General features: G+C 31.6%; 2 protein-coding genes across 2 annotated transcripts; one reads left to right on the top strand and one right to left on the bottom strand.

Annotated features, from left to right (window-relative positions):
• Positions 1–2,529: 2,529 nt before the first annotated feature.
• On the bottom strand, positions 2,530–7,071 carry LOC141666376 (protein FAR1-RELATED SEQUENCE 5-like). Its single transcript, XM_074472365.1, has 6 exons — positions 7,050–7,071; positions 3,779–4,222; positions 3,338–3,650; positions 3,187–3,262; positions 2,989–3,099; positions 2,530–2,721 (listed from the first exon to the last, which is right to left on the bottom strand). The coding sequence occupies exons 1-6, from the start codon at positions 7,069–7,071 to the stop codon at positions 2,530–2,532; spliced, it is 1,158 nt and encodes a 385-aa protein (XP_074328466.1).
• A 41-nt stretch (positions 7,072–7,112) lies between these two features.
• On the top strand, positions 7,113–8,568 carry LOC141666375 (two-component response regulator ARR12-like). Its single transcript, XM_074472363.1, has 4 exons — positions 7,113–7,257; positions 7,547–7,695; positions 7,897–8,341; positions 8,438–8,568. Exons 1-4 carry the CDS (start codon positions 7,113–7,115, stop codon positions 8,566–8,568), a joined length of 870 nt encoding a protein of 289 aa, XP_074328464.1.
• The last annotated feature ends 7,554 nt before the right edge of the window (positions 8,569–16,122 follow it).

Below are 16,122 nucleotides of genomic sequence, written 5' to 3'. Positions count from 1 at the left end.
AAGTTATTGTCGATAACTTGAAACAGTTTCGATTAATGAGAAGAAAGGCGAGTTTCTGTTCAATCTTTTTACCTCTATTAGAAGTTATTGTCGATAATTTGAAACAGTGTATCCACGGAAATTTTAAAAAATCTTTTAGGCTTATTTCTATTGTTTCTGAATTGCTTTTCCAAGATTGACAAATTATGAACTGTCTTTTGTTGTCGAAAGAAATTTCTTGTGATATTTACCACCATCACAATTTTGATGCAAGAGTTCCAAATCTCCAAAAATACCATAAAAAACATTCCCAAGAAAACCAACACCAACACATACACTAAGAAAACCAACACGTAGTAAACTCGGGAATCGTTACGCATATACCCGTTGTTATGTTTGTGTGCGTTTAGGGATTTACGAAATGTAAAACTTGTAATTTTAAATTCCACTTGCCGTAACTGTAAAAAACTTCTTTCGTAGTTTGTAAATATATAAAGATCGTGTCAAGGTGATTTACGGTTTCGGAGAAAAGTCCGTTTTAGTGAACAATGTCGAGAAAGCCAAACTGTTACGTGGTACTGACAGGGGAATAAACATGGCCCTCAATTTTTTTTAAAACTTATAAAACATGAACAGTTGATGACCTATACAGCGAGGAAGACCTCTTTAAAATTTGAACTTAAAATGTTAAATTTTAGATTTAACAAAAATATCGGAGTCAAGGTCATGCAAAGAGTAATCACCAAATATGCTTACTGCCTAAAAACTGCTATCTCCGGTTTTTTATTGCAATTCCTAAAAATATATTTTTGAGTAATTTTATTCTAGACACTCTGTAGATCGTGCACGTAAAGACGGTGTGTCAATTGAGTTAACTATTTGAGAAAAATCAATATATTTAGTAAAAGTGGTGCAAATAGTAAAACCCCATAGTTGACCAAACTTTTAATATATTTTTCATCTAATTAAATAAATGTTTTCAAATTGTAACTTTTATGAAAAATATTAAAAATACATACACAAGAAGCTCCTTGAGATGGTTTGGTACTTAAATATCAATTTTCTAATTTATTAAAGATATAAGAGTGTGAGACGCGTAATAGTAACATTGAGGAAACTAAACTCAAGAAGCCACAAGATTACAACAATAGCTAATCCAAAATATTAGAATATTTGCATGACAAAATTCAGAATTATTGTTCCAAAATTTTTAGGAAAATCATCGTATGAGTTTTAAACTATACTTCTATTGATTATTATCTTGACATCAAATATAATGACTTGCAAAATTCATGTCTTTGTATTTGTGTTTCGAATTTTAGAATACATATGCAACTATTTCTTTTTCGGTATTCCTAGAAGGTGAAATCATTGGTTACTCTACGAATATCAGGCAGTCGCAAAATCAAAAGACATTTTTAGAAAACCATGAAAACATAAGTACAAAAATAAAAACCTTTAACTTAAAATGCAGTTTGGTAGAGGATATAATCCTTGAAGGGAAAAATAATCTGGAATACTAGTTGCATGAACTGTACTTCTTTTCTCTTTTTCGTGGACATTTCATGTAGTCATGAGCAGTTGCTTTGCATTGTTTACCCTTCTAAGGCTTCTTATTTGCATTATTCATTGCCTTCTCTTTTAGACTGATATATCTCTTCAAGGCTGACCCTTTATTTTTACATATGTTTGGTACTTTAACCTTGACATCTTGTGTCAGCTTCTGACCAACTACATTTGCCATAAACTCTGCTTTCGACATAACACCTCCACTACCATCACCATCATCCATATCAGTACTTAATTACTTTACTGTCCAATGAACATGATCCAGCTTATCTAAATCTGTACCAGCTTTGTTAACCACTTTACAGAATTCAAACCTGATATGACTAACTTTGACTGCAACCTTTTGTATTTTAAGATGATCTTCGGAAATAACAAAAGACACTGAAGAACTGCCACTTTCAGCAATTTTCATCCAACGATTGAAAACCATATTTTTGGGGAATTTAACTAATCCAATTTGTTTTAAACCACAGAAATACCACACATAAAAACCTTATTGCATGAACACACATCATGATCATAGCTGACACTCACCTGCAAAATTTAATCAAATGTAATAATCACCAACACAGAGTATACTATGTAATTAATGAAATATCATACAATTACCTTAAAGATTTTATCTTTCACTTTAACATCTCTGATTTCCAAACAAGTAATGCCGTCAATTTCTTCACTCATTTTCTTGATTTGCATATTCAAACAAGAAGAAATAATCTCCTCTTGAAGTTTATAAAAAATAGCTCTTGTAAACAAATCAGTAGCATCATCTTCAATGAACCACTCTGAAACAGTAATTGGCAGGCTTGAATTGGACTCATGGTTTAATCTACGAGTTTCATTCCGCCGCTTATCCATAGCATTTTCAAACCGAAACCAGAATTCACATAAAGTACTCCCTTATCTATAAAACTGAATAAAGAAAAAATTCTCACTTTTAGACCGCGAGGTAGTTCTCATTTACCCAAACACAGGTTCACCTCAAAAATACGCAGGAATCCAAGACTTTCTAAGCGAATACATTTTTCCTAACCACTTGTTCCATTCAAGTTTAAACTCTTTCATAACTGATAACCACCCTGATTCAAACTCATCAGGCTCAATAGTTGAAAACCAGATAAATTTCTTCATCTTCTCCATAAAGTCAGTTTCCTTACACAATCGATTGCCAAGCTGACAAATAAATTACAGCAAATACAAAAATCAAACAATGAAATCACTTCAACAACTTAAAAACGATAAATAAAAGAAGCCAAAAAAGCCAAACAAAGAAAATCAATATTACCAACAAATAATATTATAGAAGCGAAATCAGTGATCATTTTCAAAGAAGATGGTATTGGTTAAAAAATATAAATCAATCTAACAAAAACAGTAACAACCAAATGCAATAAATCACCAAAATAGAAAAATAAATTTAAAAATTATCATCTAACATACCTTAAGAGGGGATTTCTGGATTATATGCCACATGCATAAACGATGCTTAGTGGCAGGATATTCATTGGTTGCTTTAAAAACTTCAGGAACAGCAGCTTTCATTGCATGACACTGGTCAGAACCATAAGAATATGATTATGCTTTATTGCTTCAAAAAATGCTGAACGCCCATGTATAATGACTGTTATCCTTCTTAACAAGAAGACATGCAGCAAATGTGACACATAGATCATGTTTATCCACACCGGTAAAAGGAGCAAAGATCATGTTATACCTGTTAAAATAAACACAAAATGGTCAAAAAGAATCATACAATTAAAAAAAAAACCTAAAATGGTAGAAAATATACCGATTTGTATTAAATGTAGCATCAAAGGATACAACATCTCCATTTAATTCATAATTTCTTCTAGCAGTAGCATCAGCCCAAAATAGATTCGTTAAATGACCCTCACAATCAATATCATATGCATAATAAAATGATTCACATGTCTCATGTAAAACTTTAAACTTTTCCAGCAATATCTGTGCATCAGCCTCACCAACATAACACCTTAAATCTCTATTAAAATTCTGAAAATCATGTACCGAAGCACCAATATTGCCATAACCACCAACCTGTTCCTTCATCAAAGTAAAAGATTTACTAGTACCAATATTCACTTTAGCAGTATCAACAACATGTTAGCGCATACGATTAGTCATTTCTCTATTTGCTTTCAAAAATTGAAGACCATCTTCAGAAGCTAACGGATTATTGTGTTTTTCCTCAAACACAGCAATAACATACTTGTCGGACCAATACGTTTGAAAACACATATTGCTTTACATCCGCACCTCCCTGAAACAGTCCTCCTACGCTTAACAATTTTACTAGAACTTTGATCTAAATTTCTAGGCAGATCATTAAAACCAACTCTCCCACAAATAATATATTTTCTCAAAATTATTTCATCCCTATCATCTTTCATTTTAATATTCAACCTCACATTAAATCTAGACAACCTCCCATATTCCTTGTAAAATTCAATACCTTTTTCCAAACTATCAAAACTCTGATTAACCTCTGGTTTAGAAATATCACCACTATACTTTGGAATGTAATACTTATGACCACCATGTGTAATATTAAAACGCGAAACAGAAATCTCACTTTCAGATAAACTGTTACCGCCATTAGATACATAATCACCTACTAAACGGCTAATATGAGACGAATCACCGCAACTGGAACCTAAAAACATATAAAAAATTCAGTCATAACAAACTAAAATATATTAATATAGCATAATTAACCAACAATCACTAACAATACACTTGTTTACAATTACAAATAAAAAAGCAACATCAATGATAACAAATGTACCACATGTAAAATTAATTAATAACTACATTATCACTAATCGTAGTCAAATAATCAGTTAAGGCTTAAGACATAAGCAAATGACATTGATTCACATAAAATTATAATCACTAAAAAATACCAATAATAACTTACAAATTCAATATACATAAGAAATAAAACTAGAAACGCACTACAATCAAAGTTAGCTCACAACACATAATCACTAATAATAGTCGAATAATCAGTGAAAGTAACTATTAAATTTTACATTTAAACTACTAAATCAACTGAAAGGTATGAAACACATAAAAAGAGTTTAAAACGCAAGTAATTACCTTAATTCATAGAAATTTTCAACAAATCTGAAGTAATCGTGCTTTAGAATACCTACGAAATCAATCGATTACAAAAAATGAAAAGAAACAAGATATGAACTTAGTGAGCTCAGTGATAATCACGAAAAAGAAAAATTGAAGAAAGATAGAGAATGTACGGGATGCGGAAATTGATAGAGAAAACTTAGAGAGAGAAATAGTATAGAGAGAAAGAATAGAAATAAATGGTGACCTTGAAATTAATTAGACCATATAAATGTCTTCAAGGTTTTGAATTAATAACAAAATAAACGGATCGGATGAATCTTTGGGAAAAAAATAAATGGGTGTGATTTCATTCTACTTATATAATAAGAATTATTTTCATTTCAACAATTGCTTATATACGTACATATATATATATATATATATTGCTCAAATAAGAACTTCTTAAAATGAGAATTATGAGAACTTGTAATCTTCGTAGCTAAAGTTTGTAATTTTATAAAATTTAAAATTTTTACTTTGCACAAAATCATCAATTTCCGAATTCAAAATTTTACCTTTTTAAAAGTCAGCAATTTTAATTACGAAAATTCTTACGGTTTTCAGTTTCAGAAGTTCTCTTTAGAGCACTATCATATATATATATATATATATATATATATGTGTGTGTGTGTGTGTGTGTGAACCTCAAATAAATTGTAATCCATAAAATAATAACCTCACTAAAATACTATTTTATGGAGTCCCAACATAATCAACACAATATATTTTTACATCTAATGAAGTAATACACTAGCTAAAATATTATATTTTCTCTAGTTTATAATCACTACTTATACCTATATCAATCACTAGTTTGTAATTTTTATTCTAAAATTGGTTTGTATTTGAAAATTGTCGTGTATATATATATATATATATATATATATATATACTGTGGTGTGAATTTCAGTTCTCTTTTTTTTATTTCCTTTAATATATTTTGAAGAGATTTGAACCTGAGCAATATTTTAAACCTTTTCTTGTCAAGGAACTAGAAATGCTTATAACCTTTTTTTGCTAATTGTTTTGGACTAATTAACGTAAATCGTATTTTTTTGTGGGTCCTCGAACCAAATATTCTTTGAAATTTATAGTCAACCAAAAGCGGACAGAACTTCGATTCAGCTAATCCATACATATCACACTTATATATTCAATCTAATATTTATTTTAGTATTTTTAAGAAGATATTGTTTGAACATCTTTTTATAATTTTTTTTTAATAAAAAGGTATTGCTAAAAAGGTATTGCTCATCTATTAAATGCCATAATGAATTTGAGATTATTCTATAAGAAAAATGAAGGTGCTCTTGTCTTTATATTTAACCCTCCACCTGTTTATATCGAAAACTCAACTATTGAAAATTTAGCTTTATCCAAATTTCATTTCACGAAATCAATAGGAAAAAGATTTCATATGAAAAAAGAATTATCAATAAAAATTTTCTTGAATAAAAAATCAAAATTTATTTTAAACCCCGATTTATTACACTAAACGAATTTTTCTAACCTTTCACTTTCCATATACAATAACTACAATTTTTTGTTAAGAGTACAACCTTGAGCATAACCACTGGCGTAGCTAGAAATTCGAGCCACAAGTTCAAAAATTTTGTAAAGACCAAGATGAATGTAGAAAATAATTTAGAAATATTAACAAAATATTTATAATGAACAGATTCTACCATAATGCACAATGGTATGGGGTCAAATCACAATTTATTACTGTAAATCTATATTTTCAAAGGAGTCAAGGTAAAACTTATTTATTATAACTTTTTTCCTAATTAAATTCGAACATTCAAAATTTCTGTTTTTCAAATTTCAGTGGGGTCAGTTGCCCACACAGCCAATACGCCGGAGGATAACAAGTAACAATTTCGCCCAAATTTTACCAATTAAGCTGAGCCCATACTTCACCGCGATTAGGCTGAGTATGCGAATGCTATGTTTTTACTTTATTAATTTTGTGTATATTTTCTACTTTTATAGTCATGAATTTCTGTACCAGCAGAACATGTGAATTTTGTCTATGTTAGTCAATTTTAAAATCATAAAAACGATAAACTTTAACTTACGTGTATCGTTTTCTAAAATTCATATCCAATTTCAAATAATGATAAAATTCTATTTTTATTATAATGCGAGTTCGAACGCAATAATATTTTACTTTATTGAGAAATTATGACGTACTCCTTAACTTTTTAAGGAAGATATTATATAAAAAAAGTCAATTTAATTATAATTTATCACAATGTTGGTCATGTACTAAATGCCCCTAGCTAGATCCCCTACGTTGTATATATTTAGGCACATTGGATAAATTACACCTACATCTGTATATTAGCCCATACACTCTCGAAATTTTGGTCCCATCACTATTGCATATACATTTCAATTAATTTCGACTGTGAGATATGGAGATTTCTAAGTTAAATAATCAAAACAATGGTTCTAACAATGGAAGTACTAGGGAAAAAATGGTGACCATTTTGGTGGTGGACGATGATAGAAACTGCTTATCTCTTATTGCTAGTTTGCTAAAGGGATGCGCCTATCGAGGTGTGTATATAAACTCTATTCATTTCTTGTTTATAAAATCTGCTAATAATTCATATTTTAATTGTACGAGTTAAAAACAAGAGGAAATTATAAAAAAATTGCAGAAGATTTGGTTCATTTTGACTGATTTTTAAATTACCATCTCAAATCTTTTGATATGGCATACTGATCTTTCTAGAATATAGTATCAGATGCAGTCATGGACTTTTTCTAAGATCTTTAGATTTTAAATGAGCTCGTTACTTAACAGATTTTGCGTCTAATATTTTCTTGTTTTGTTTTCTCATAGTATTGACTGCCAAGGATCCTCTGGATGCTTTGCGCATCCTACGGACTGGAGTCATTAAGTTTGATCTAGTGGTATCTGATGTCCACATGCCAGGCATGGATGGGTTTGAACTACAAAGATGGATTCATCAAGATTTTCAATTACCGGTTGTATGTGAGTGTTACTATAACTAAATTTAAATTTCATTAATATATAAACGCACTTTATGAAAAATAGTTTTATCTAGTGCTATGTTAGGTATTTTTTTTATTACCGCAATTTTTTTGAACTGCATAATAAATTTTTTATTCAATAGTAAACGATATTAAGAAGGCGGTTCAATCTTTTGGATTTTTTTTCCTCAATTTTAGTTGTACAGTTCCGTCAATGATCTTCACCAACAGACTAATCAAACTCATGAAATTTTATTGTTAGTGATGTCAGGTGACAGAGAAGCTAGTAATCTATGCGAGGGAAGTCAGAGTGGAGCTTCCCTTTTCGTAGTTAAGCCCATTACTACAGAAGACATGAAATCAATATGGGATTTTGTGAACCAATGGAAAAAGAATCTAGCTAAAGGGAAAAACTTAGTATCTGATGATAGTTCTGCTAAGGACAATGAAGATGACACTGGTAATAAGTTATATGAAAAGAAATCGAAGCGAAAGCTTCAGATAACTGATAATGAAGATCATAATCATGGCAAAAACAGAGTTCTGAAAGACAAAGCTTTTCTAACAAAAAAGAACAAGCTTAATTGGACACCTTTTCTCCATGACAAGTTTGTAAGAGCTGTGCAGCATCTAGGGCCTCAAGGTAAGATGGTACATTTTAACAAGTCTTTCACTACAGTTTAATGATGTTGATTATGTCTCACATACTTGAATTGTCCGCGATGAATTTTTGTTGTAGGATCTATTCCGAGGAACATTGTTACCGTAATGAATGTGCCTGGACTGAGGAGGGAACAAGTAGCCAGTCACTTGCAAGTTAGTTCCTCCCCCCTCTTTTCTCCTTTTCTTCTGTGTGACGAGAATTTCTAATTCTGCTGTTCTAATGTCTTCTTTATTCTAATATTCGCAGAAGTACCGAATCGACCAAGAGAAACAGTCTGAAGCAGAACAAAATCCAGACTTGTTTAAAACACTCCAAAATGGGAAAAGGTGGTCCTCATCGTTTCTCAGCCATAAGGCACTACCTGGTTACGGACAAACTAAGCTACCAACCAATCCAGGTAATTAAATATTAGACACCATTCTGTCAGGCATTTGTTAACATGAATGAGCTTGGGTGGAAACTGTTTGATTTGTCATTCTACAGGTTTTCGCCCAAGTGGCCTAACAAACGGTACATATCCAAGTCTGATGTACCAACCACAAACACCAGAATTTTCCAGCACTGACAAGATTTGCAGTGGATTTAATTATGTCCAAACCTTGGCTACGATTCCCATGAATCAAAATGGCTTTTCTAAACAAATGCAGCCACCAAACTGCTATACTGGCAGTGGACAAGAAGTTTGCAATACATTTATTTCACAGAGAAATTTGACATCTTCTACATTGGATAATGTTCTCCCTGAGCAGCAATATGAACCTGCTGATCATAGTAACCTTTTCCTTGATGGAAGTACCTATCAATCAACTGATAAGGTTTAGTAAATTAACATAAATTTACGTTCTACTCTCTCTGATATACCACATAGTTTTTACAACTATTCAAACAAGTGTTTTAACATGTAGGTCATAAGTCAAGACTGCTATGTCGGAAACAAAGACATGGCATATGCTGAAAAGGTGCCCACAAACCTTATTGAGGTATATACTTAATGTATGGTAAATTATTTAGATATCGATATATTGCTGCGTGATTATATATATATTTCTCCTTTACGTGTCATCGCTTGTAGAACAACAATCAAGACCACTACTTGGGAAACAATGTTAATTTTGGAGATGCTTTTTTGGTAAACAATGACATGCCAAATGCTGACAAGGCACACATAAACCTTGATGAGGTACATACTTAATATATGTAAAATTATTTAGATATCGATATATAACTGCTTAATTGATTATCTTCAACTTTTTCCTCTACGTGTTATCACATGTAGAACCAAAATCAAGACTGCTATGTCAGAAACAATTTTGATTTTGGAGATGCCTTTCTGGGAAATAAAGACATGCCAAATGCTAACAAGGTGCACACAAACCTTGATGAGGTATATACTTAACATATGTAAATTTATTTATATATTGATATTGCAGAAAGGGTACTTAACGAACTAATTGTTCTTCTTTTGCAACTATATCTACTTCATCTTCCTATATCTACAGGGTACTGCATAATTAAGTACCATGTGTTAAAAATGAACATGAGTCTCTTATGCTCATCAACTTCAATGCTTAACTCATACTGTACATGTCACATATTATAGAAGCATGACAATGGATGCATTGCGAACTCAGCAGACAATACTGAGACTTCCAGTTTTGAATTGATACTATCCTAAACCCTAAACCCTAGCTTACAGTAGTAGCTTAGCAGTTCAAATTCTAAACTATATATTGAATGAATAAATCCTCTGTGAAATGTTATTAGGGAACGGATGATGACTTCTGGGCGCTTTTTTCTAAATTTATTGAAGGCGACAACTATCTTGACTTTTGAGTACTTCTATCAACCCCTGGTGGGTTGAAAAAACAAATTTTATGCTCGCAGTGACTGCGTAATGATCATCAAACTTTTGTGGGTTGAATAATTGTTTTGCTTAGTTTTACTCTGACGATTGTTTTTAAGATTTCAGTTATGTTACTTTAATTTTCAATTTAATATTTGAGACCTTATCGTATCTAGAAAATGGTGTCAAGTGAAAATTAGCTTTCTCAAAACAGACCACCTGATATGGCAGTTTCAGATCAGATCAGCTTGATTATACAATTCATATTTACTTCTTAATAGATATATATATATAACTCTTCTTTACTAGCAATTGATACATAGCCTCAAACAGAAGCAACAATGTCAGATCAGGTGATGTTAAGGAGCCATTTCAACCGGCATTTATATGTTCTCAAGTTTTCGATACATTATTCCTGGATGGTATCCAGGCATTTGATACTGGCTATGCTAGAATCGTGTAGAAAATGTTACAAAAAACTTATCCATTGATAAGTACAATATCAACTACTATGCTTTGAGATAGCCGTTAGGCCGTTGATAATTACTCGTATGATTTGACTTAGCCAGTTTTATGCTATATGTTTTGCTTATCATCCAAAATACACATGATTCCTAACCTTTATCTACCATTTTAATCGGTTATCTTTCATACACTTAAGAAGCACCACTATAAATATTACCTTAGATTTAGAAGTAGCTAATTTTTGAAATTTAAATGCCTTAGGTAAGTCGAGAAATGAGGAGTAAAATGATATGAGAGAATAACCTATATTGCGGTATTTTAAAAAACTATATGAATTTAAAATGTGGCTTAGTACTTACACAAACTATCATATTATTTAAGATCAGTAATACATAATATTTGTAGGTGATTGAATAGCATAATCCAACCCTTCCACATGTTTACATCGAAAATCCAATAGTTAAAAATAAATTATAGCAAGAACTTTTCAAATGAAATAAGGACTAATTATTAATATCTCCTCGTAAAAAAATATCTTAACCCGCTGAATTACATTATTAGGTTTTTTCAGACTTCAAAACCTTTACAATAAAAATTTAAAGTAGAATTACGGCCCATATTTTACCGACTGGGCCGAGCATGTTAAAAAGATAATTTGTAACTCCCATGAACCAAGTATCTAGAATGTTTTAGTCCTAGACTCATTATCAGTGTTACTATATGAAACCAAGAGTCTTGAAAATTATTCATGTATCTAATTTATGAAGAATTCTAGGAGTCTAGATATATCCTTTTCCTGATTTCATCAAGGTTTATACCTAACAAATTAGGTATCACACCAACTCATATCTCACTCCTAAAAATACATAAATAATATCACTACTCTCATAAAATAGCATGTCAACAGTATTCCCATTTTCAATGGTGAAAGTTATGATTTATAGAGCATTCAAATGTGGACATTGTTTATGTCTTATGATTTGTGGGAATTAGTTGAAGAGGGGTACGAAGGAGCAACTCCGAAGGAGATAACTTCCTGGACAACGGCTAAGCAAATTGAATTAAAAAATAAAAAAAAAGGATGCAAGAGCTCTTCTCTTTATTGAAGGAGTCAGGAAAGCCATTTTTCCTCATATCATGAGTGTTGAAACTTCAAAAGAAGCATGGGATATCCTGAAGAAGTAATTCAAAGGATTCAATCACTTTGGAAAGAATTTGATAATTTACAGATGAAAGAAAGTGAAACTGTCTCCGAATTTTTTCTCCAAAGTTTCAACCATAACAAATCAGATTATAAGTTACGTTGATACCTTAGAAGACAAAAAGATTGTGATGAAAGTCTTGAAAAGCCTGTCTGCAAAATTTGAACATGTGGTAGCAGCCACTGAAGTTTCCAAATGCATTATATGCAACAAATAAATCATGAATCAAGAAATTGTAACTTTTGTTGTAAAAGATGCAAAATTCCAAATCAATCTCAGAAGTATTGTTGGTTTCAAAATAGAGACCATGCTAATTTCTCAGAATAGGATGGAGACGCGCAAGTTTTTTTTCATACATGAATGCACGACCGCAATAACACAACTGTTGGTATATTGACAGTGCTTGCAGTAATCACATGTCCGGAATTCAGAATTTATTTACAGAATTTGATGAAAGTCAAAAGTCTGAGGTAAAGATTGGAGATGGAAAGACTCTCAAAATTGAAGGAAAATAAGTCATTACCTTTCATTCAAAAGAAGGAAAGCTTTAAAAAATTACTGATGTTTATTATGTTCCAAAATTAACATAAAATCTGTTAAGCACTGGTCAACTAATGAAAAAGGGGTTTTCTCTAACATTTGATGATGAGCAATGTAGTATTTTTTATAAAAAAATCTAAAGTGGCAAAAGTTAAGATGATGCCAAACAAAATATTTCCATTAATTTTTCCACTACATGACATATTTGCTCTCAAAGTTGATAACGGTGACGATTCAATTTTATGGCACTTGAGATATGGACATCTCAATTTCAAGGGCCTTAAATTATTAAAAGACAAAATATGGTGGTTGGTCTACCCGATATCTCAAATGTAAATAAAGTTTGTGAAGGATGCATCTACGGAAAATGCAAAGACCGCCATTTCCAAAGACTGCTTGGAGAGAAAAAGCCTGGCTGGAATTGGTTCACTCAGATTTGTGTGAATCACGAACTCCGTCAATAAATGGCAGCACATACTTTCTTTTGTTCGTTGTTGACTATACAAGGATGATGTGGGTCTATTTTCTCAAGTAAAAGTCTGAGGCCTTCACTTATTTTCTACAATTTAAGGCATTGGTTGAGAAACAAAGTAACAAACAAATCAAAACTCTTAGAACAGAATGCGGTGGAGAGTACTTATCAAATTATTTTCAAGATTATTGAAAAGAGAAAGGTATTTGGAGGCAGCTAACAATCAGATACAACCCTCAACAAAATTGCGTCGTAGAAAGCAAAAATCAGACAATTGTCGAAATGGCAAGAAGCATGTTAAAAGGTAATGGTCGTGCAAATAACTTCTGGGCCAAGGCTGTTAATACAACCATCTATATAGTCAATATCTCTCCAACAAAAGTTGTTTTTAACAAAACTCCTTATGAAGCCTTGTTCAGGAAGAATCCTGATGTACAAGGGCTTCGAGTATTCGGCTGCATTGCTCATTCTCACATTCCCGCTCAACGCAGAGAAAAGTTTGATGAAAAGGGAGAGAAACTTATTTTTCTCGGCAATAGTGAAGTGTCAGAAGGCTATCGTCTCTACAATCCAACTACAAGGAATATTAATATCTCACGAAATATGATTTTTGATGAAACAGGAAGATGGATTCTTGATGAAAAATCACCTCAATCACCTGCAACTGATGTTCCCTTATATACACTGGAATTCAATGAAGATTCTAGTCCTATAAAAGACTTGGAATTAATCGAAGGCACCACGAATATATCTGTTAGAAGAATTCGCTCAATCTATGATGTATACGATTCTTGCAATGTGGCATTCTTTATTGGTTAACCCCAATATTTTGAAGAAGCTGCAAAAGAACAAACTTAGAGAAAAGCGATGGATGAAGAAATTTCAACAATTGAGAGAAATAATACGTGGCAACTTGTTGATCGTCCAACTAACAAAGACGTAACTGGAGTCAAATTGGTTTTTAAAATGAAATATAAAGAGGACAAAAGTGTACAAAAGCACAAAGCTCGGTTAGTAGCGAAATGATATTCTCAACAGCCCGAAGTTGATTTCACTGAACTATTTTCTCTGGTAGTTTGAATGAAAACAAATTAGAACTGTTCTTTCTTTGCCAACTCAACTTCAACTACTAGTGTATCAACTCGATGTCAAGTCAGCATTCTTAAATGGCGAACTCAATGAAGAGGTTTATGTAGAGCAGCCTTAAGGCTACGTGATAAAAGAAAAATAAGATAAAGTTTACGTCTTATTAAGGATTTATATGGACTCCAACAAGTACCGTGTGCTTGGAACAACAAGATAGATGGCTATTTTCATCAAAAAGGTTTCCAGAGAAGAAAAAAATGAGCCATCCTTATATATTAAAAAATTCTGGTATGCATGATTTTCAGATTACGTGTTTATATGTGGATGACTTAATTTACTTGGGAATTAATACTGATCTGGTAGAATATTTTAAGAATTCTATGAAAGAAGAATTCAAGATGACTAACCTAGGCTTCATGAAATGTTTTTTGGGAATTCAAATGAAGCAATCAGAAGGAAAAATATTTTTGTCTCAAGAATGGCATGTTGATGGTCTATTAAAGAAGTTTCACATGAAATTTTGTAATCCAATAAAAACTTCGATGGGTACAAATCAAAAGTTACAACATTGATGATGGTTCAGACAAGGTTGATGAAAGACTTTATAGAAGACTTGTGGGATAACTTATATATCTCACAAATACCCGTCCAAATATAGTACAGTCAGTTAGCCTTCTCTCAAGATTTATATATAATCCAAGTTATACACATTATGCAGTTGCAAAACACATTCTGCGTTATCTTAAGGGTACAAAGAATCATGGTCTCAAATATATTCTTAATGCGTTATCTTAAGGGTACAAAGAATCATGGTCTCAAATATATTCTTAATGAAGATAATAGGTTGGTTGGGTATACTAATAGTGATTGGGGAGGATCATTGGATGATGGAATGAGTACATCTGGATATGTTTTCTTACTAGGAACAAATGTTATCCCTTGGTCATAAAAAACAGAAAACAACAGCCCTATCTACGGCAGAAGCTGAATATGTTTCAGCAATAGAAGCATCATATGAAACTGCTTTGTTATGATGAATTTTGTTCGATTTAGAGCAAGTTCAGAATGATCCAACTATTATTTATTGTGACAACAATTCAGCCATAACAATGACTAAATATCCTGTTTTTCATAGTCAGACCAAGCATATTAAACTTCGTTATCATTTCATTCGAGATATGGTGCAAGACGAATACATTCGCTTGGACTACATTGGTACAAATGAGCAAGTTGCAGATATATTCACAAAGTCAGTCTCAAGTGATAAGTTCGCATACTTTAGAGATCGACTAAGAATTACAAATTAAGAGGGGATGTTAAAAAGATAATTTGTAATTCCCATTAACCAAGTATCTAGAATGTTCCGGTCCTAAACTTATTATCAGTGTTTAGTGTATGAAACCAAGAGTCTTGAAAATTATTCATGTATCAAATTTATGATGAATTCTAGGAAGAGTATAGATATATCCATTTATCTATATAATGCTGTAATATGCACATATGGAAGTCAGAAAAAAATATTCCTTTTTTTTATTTCATCAAGTTCTGTATCTAACAGAGCCCATACTTTACCAATTAGGTCGAGTTTTTGAGTGATATTGTTTCGGTTTATAAGTTTTGTGCATATTATCGATAGTCACATATATTCATTTTCACGTAAAATCCAACTTTTTGCTATTTCAGTCCATTTTCAAATTAAAAAGTGATAACTAACTTCCGAATCTTAGATTGAAATTCCTACACAATTAGTAAATTTGTTAAAATAAAATTATAAGACATGTTCTTTTGCTCAACAATTTTGACAGAGTGTTTAGAGATTGTGTCTTAATATAAAAAAATTAAATAAAATCTCACAAAACTTCTTTCAACCTTGACTTTTCGGGAAAGGTGTCATACAAAAAAGTTAAAATTAATATAATTATTCACCATATTTTAGTGATAGAGTCGAGCCCATGCTTCACCGATTAGGTCGAGACGTATATGAGTGCTATTGTTTTAATTAACAATTTCTGTGCATTTGTAGTTACATATATTCGTATCCACATGAAATCCGACTTTTTGCTATTTTCATCAATTTTCAAATAAAAAAGTGACAATTAACTTCCGAATCTTAGATCGAAATTCCTACACAATTAGAAATTCTGTTAAAACT

This window comes from Apium graveolens, chromosome 6 (genome assembly GCF_009905375.1).
Source record: "Apium graveolens cultivar Ventura chromosome 6, ASM990537v1, whole genome shotgun sequence".
NCBI lineage: Eukaryota > Viridiplantae > Streptophyta > Magnoliopsida > Apiales > Apiaceae > Apium > Apium graveolens.
This window is presented reverse-complemented; position numbering and strand designations above follow the sequence as displayed.

What these genes read in the sequence shown, in the direction of transcription:
- LOC141666376 (XM_074472365.1), bottom strand. Translation starts at nt 7,071, where the DNA reads ATGGGACCAAAATTTCGAGAGT. An exon ending in GGGACCAAAATTTCGAGAGT is followed by an intron (nt 4,223 to 7,049) that starts GTATGGGCTAAT and finishes ATATGTTTTTAG; the next exon opens with GTTCCAGTTGCGGTGATTCG. An exon ending in CAAACGTATTGGTCCGACAA is followed by an intron (nt 3,651 to 3,778) that starts GTATGTTATTGC and finishes ATACTGCTAAAG; the next exon opens with TGAATATTGGTACTAGTAAA.
- LOC141666375 (XM_074472363.1), top strand. Translation starts at nt 7,113, where the DNA reads ATGGAGATTTCTAAGTTAAATAATCAAAACAATGGTTCTAACAATGGA. An exon ending in AAGATTTTCAATTACCGGTT is followed by an intron (nt 7,696 to 7,896) that starts GTATGTGAGTGT and finishes CCTCAATTTTAG; the next exon opens with TTGTACAGTTCCGTCAATGA. An exon ending in GCAGCATCTAGGGCCTCAAG is followed by an intron (nt 8,342 to 8,437) that starts GTAAGATGGTAC and finishes TTTTTGTTGTAG; the next exon opens with GATCTATTCCGAGGAACATT.